Genomic DNA, 4349 nt, shown 5'->3' on the forward strand with positions numbered 1-4349 from the left:
CTTTAAATAAGTCATTATTTAGCGTGTAGGATTCGTTTCGTCGTAGTATATAAAGCTTGTTTTCCATACAGGCAACACATAATTCACTTTCAATCAAAGAAACAAAGATATTATTCCTTGTAAGAGTAACAACAAAGAAACCAAAAGTAAATTACGACTAAAGTTTGGAATAAAATAAAAATTCTTTAATAATAAAAATTTTGTTCCAAAGTTTAGACAAGCTTCTCCATGAGCCTTGACCTCCACGAACGCTCTAATTCTGACTCTAAGCTTTAACTCGCCATCTTTCATTGCCTCCCATGTTCTATGTAGTTGTAAAGAAGCACACACGTGGTTAGTGGATCCAAAATCTATAATCCAAACGAAATTATCATCTTCAAAAACACATGCATCCAAGACAAGTGAACTATTATCATTACCTTGGGTTCTATTAGCCTTGAGGGCTGGGCAATTTTATTTCCAATGCCCAGTCTCATTGTAGTGGAAACACTCATTTGGCCTTCTTAGCAGAGGGCTTTGCCCCAATGCGTTTTCCAGCACCTCCAGCACATTTCGCAGCACCTCCAACAGGTTTTGCAGTAGCTGGGGCCTTGGCCTTTTCGGTCTTTTTTTGTTTCCTCTTCTTGCCCTTCGAAGCTGAAGCTAAGTTAGCTTTGGCATAAGCACCTTCAGTATTACCAACCTACTTATCACCTTTACTTGGTCCACCATTAATAGCTTCATACATTTGTAGCCCATTCAGAAGTTGAGTCATTCCATAATTTAGCTTGTTTAGGAAGTAGTTGGTGGTGAATGTCAGAAAGGTAGGAGCAAGACTATTAAGGATAAACCCCATGTGAGTTTCCTCATCAATGATGGCTCCACGTAGCTCAGCTTCCTGGAAGTAGTTTGCCATTTTGATAAAATGATCAGGAACGTGAATTGTTGACACCATCCTAGCATTCACATACTTCTTGGTGGCTTTTAAACAAGCTTGCCCTGATTTGTGACCCAAATGTTCTTGTAGTTGTTCCATTATCTCAAATACAGTTTCGACCTCCTCGAGTTTTGTCCACAACATGTCATACATGCTCGAAAGCATGTTGGCCTTGGCCTTGTTATTGGCCGCCTGCCGTGCTCAATGTGTCCCGAACAGATTTGGTCACTCCGCCAATTGGAAATTTTGTAGATTCTTTAGTCATGACGAACTTGGAGTTGTTGCCAATCAACACAATGTTGATGTTCGACTTCCACTTCGCGAAATTGTTTCAAGTGACTTTCTCATTAGAGAGATGTGAGGGGACGGGGTTGGAAGCCATAGAACTACAATTTTAAATCAATAAAAAGAAATCAATGCATTGCTCAATAAACACCTTAACACAAATTTTAGAAATAGTGAACATATCAAATGTGAAATATATGCAAAAACACTAAAAACACATATATCTATATTTCTAAGGTACCGAACTAGCCATGGCACTTATGTCTCGGTAGGCGAGAGTCACAAACTCACTTAGTTAAATAGAGAATCATCTCAATTAATAATAGTACACAACTATTCTTAACAACCTTCATATTTGATCGAAATAAGAAAACCAATTATTTCTTAATTTACGAGCTTGACCCATGATTTTGATAAATATGGATTCAGTTCTTAATATTCACCATAGGGATGAGTCTATAAGAATTTGATCACGCGTATATTACAAAAATATGGGCCATCATTATAACATGTATCTAAACCCAATTGTAAAAATATCATTTATAATAATGCTTGACATTTTAATTAATTGGGTGAGCCTAACATATTACTATATGAAAAAAAAACATTCTACATATTCATGCACTTTTATAACAAAAAATAAACATTTTGCAAAAAATACCATAAATACTAATCAACCAAAATTAATTAGGCATTTAATTATTTAAAATTATTTAATTTTAAAATGAATTTATCAAACAAAATTCTATAAACTAATTTTAAATTTGGTTGTAGTTGATAAGAATAAAAAAATGTGATAATTTTTCAATATAAATATTTTAATCAATTTTAAAATATTAAAAAAATCTTTTAACAATTACAAAATATCTACAAATATTTAAACAACTGATATATAATGCTAAATATCTAACCAATTTCAAATATTTTGAATTAGTTTCACAAAAAGAAATTGAAATAAAATATCTTTACCAAAAAGAAATATTTGATTTTTTTAAAAGATTTAAAAAATACCAAGTTTTCAAACCTAAAATATCAAATATTGATTTTTGAGATATTTTGTTTAAAAAAAATTAACAACAATTACAATTATTAATTTTTTGTTATTATTATTTTGGCTGCCCATTAGCCTAGCTGCATGCCCCTCCAGTTGTTCCTCGGCCACAACACACAAACTGCATGCGCGCAGGTGCCCAGCTGTATACTCGCACATCAAGCTGAATTTCTTAGCCGCAACATGCACACCATGCACCATTTGCGGCCAGCCGCCCAAAAAATTCCAAAAAATAATTTTGTGCAATTTTTTTTTTCAATCCTACCATGTTTCTAGATCAATTTTTAAATTGTGTTACACAAAATAAATATTAAAAACATAGAAAAAAACCAAAAATAACCATATAAATGCAAAATCCATACAACTTAACCATGCATAATAATATGATCCATCCAACTAATATCATTAACATGTTCTTCAATTTCAAACAAAATTCTATAGCATGATAATAAAACTAGCAACCTATGGCTGTGAGGCCATATGTAGGAAATTAGTTATACAAGATCTTAATTTATTTTTCATGCTTTTTATATATCATCATTCAAATACATGAAACCCTAGAACATGTTTCTATGAAATTGAATACACCGAGAAATAAGTCTAGATTATTGTAACGTTCTAAAATTCCTAATAAGGCTTAGTACCTTGATTAGGGGTCTAGAATAGAAATATTGGACTATTATGTGATTTTAATTGATTAATTATGTGATTATGTGAATTGCATGGGTTGTATTATTATATGCCTTATTTTGCATGCTTCTAGTAAAAAGGGCATTGTTGTATTTCTAGCCGACTGAGGATATATCTGTGATTGTATATGCTATGTGCTTGAGCCCACACTGTTATATGATTATATTTGAGATATTCAGCAGGAGACGACCCTTTTTAGCAAGAGAGTGATTTAGTCACAATGGGGATTAGTACCTGGCTCAGTGTGAGCCAAGGGGTAAATTGGGTGACCTGGTGAGTCACCAAGAATTATTGTAGTATGAGTCATATTTTGGGGAAAATAGAGGGATTCCAGGTTTAGCGGAATTATCTGGGGAATTTTGAGTATATAGCGGGATTAGAGAGTCAAAATGACACTTTTGCCCTTATGGGGTGTTAAGAGAGGAGCAAGTTGAGTGGGGGTATTTTGATCATTTGGGACCATTTGAATATATGAGTTATACTGAGTTCATTAACTCATAAAACTCAAGAAATTTCCCTCTCTCTCTCCCATTCTCTCTCTAAACTCCTCATTGATTTTTGAAGACATCTTGAGTTCTAGAGCTCGGATTCAAGCGGGGTAAGAATCATAGTGATTTTGGAGAATTCTAGAAGTTGTTAAGCATAACTTTCAGTTGGGAAACACTTTTATCAAAGGTAATTTTAGGTTTTAAATTATGAGTTTTTGGTTTTTGAGTTTTGTTAAGTTTAAGGGCTGGGGTTTTGATGTTTCTAAGCTGCTGAGACCATTTCTTGGTCCAATTATATTAAAATCGTGTTTTGGGACAATTTGGGGGAGTTTAGATATCTTGAAAATGATGGAATTCTAGGTTCACGGGGTTGTGTTGTAGCTCTATTCTTGGGGCACCGTGACTCGCATGAACTCAGAGGCGCTGGGGTTCTTCTGAACTACCTTGGAGCCGCAACGTCAGGTAGGCTGCGTTGCGGCACATGTGTTGTGCCTTTGTGGCTGGGGGCTCTTTGACTTGTGGTGTGCCGCGAGTCAAATTGGGCAAAGTGGCCAAATGAGGTTTTGAGTTGCTGGAGCTTAAACTTAAGGGCTCGGGAAAGACTCTACTATCCGGTTTAGTAGAATTTGAGGTCCTAGAGGCTAGGGCTCAGTCCAGAAGCCATTATTCGCTCATGATTGATGGTTATTCATTGTTATGGTTGTGACTAGGGTTACCAATTGGGTCAGGAGGAAAGGGGTCGTGATACGTGTCTCGTTAAGGACCAGAGGTAAGAAAACTGATATAAGCACATATATCACTTAATTGGTATGCATATTAGCCTTGAACCATTTGTGAATATATGATTTAAAATGATTTTTGACCATTGTGTTGAACGAGGGGCCATCGGCTATCGCATTGAGTGTTAGGCCATTCAGAA

At 35.1% G+C, this 4349-nt stretch overlaps 1 protein-coding gene across 1 annotated transcript; it reads right to left on the bottom strand.

The window, feature by feature from the left end:
* Window positions 1-490: 490 nt before the first annotated feature.
* On the bottom strand, window positions 491-1069 carry LOC133815149 (uncharacterized). Its single transcript, XM_062248021.1, has 2 exons — window positions 694-1069; window positions 491-642 (listed from the first exon to the last, which is right to left on the bottom strand). Exons 1-2 carry the CDS (start codon window positions 1067-1069, stop codon window positions 491-493), a joined length of 528 nt encoding a protein of 175 aa, XP_062104005.1.
* Window positions 1070-4349: the final 3280 nt, after the last annotated feature.

This window comes from Humulus lupulus, chromosome 2 (genome assembly GCF_963169125.1).
Source record: "Humulus lupulus chromosome 2, drHumLupu1.1, whole genome shotgun sequence".
Lineage (NCBI taxonomy): Eukaryota > Viridiplantae > Streptophyta > Magnoliopsida > Rosales > Cannabaceae > Humulus > Humulus lupulus.

Bases quoted from the DNA above. Each gene is read 5' to 3' on its own strand.
- LOC133815149 (XM_062248021.1), bottom strand. From the start codon at position 1,069: ATGTATGACATGTTGTGGACAAAACTCGAGGAGGTCGAAACTGTATTT. The intron at 643-693 runs GTGATAAGTAGG...AAGCTAACTTAG, and splicing joins TAATGGTGGACCAAGTAAAG to CTTCAGCTTCGAAGGGCAAG.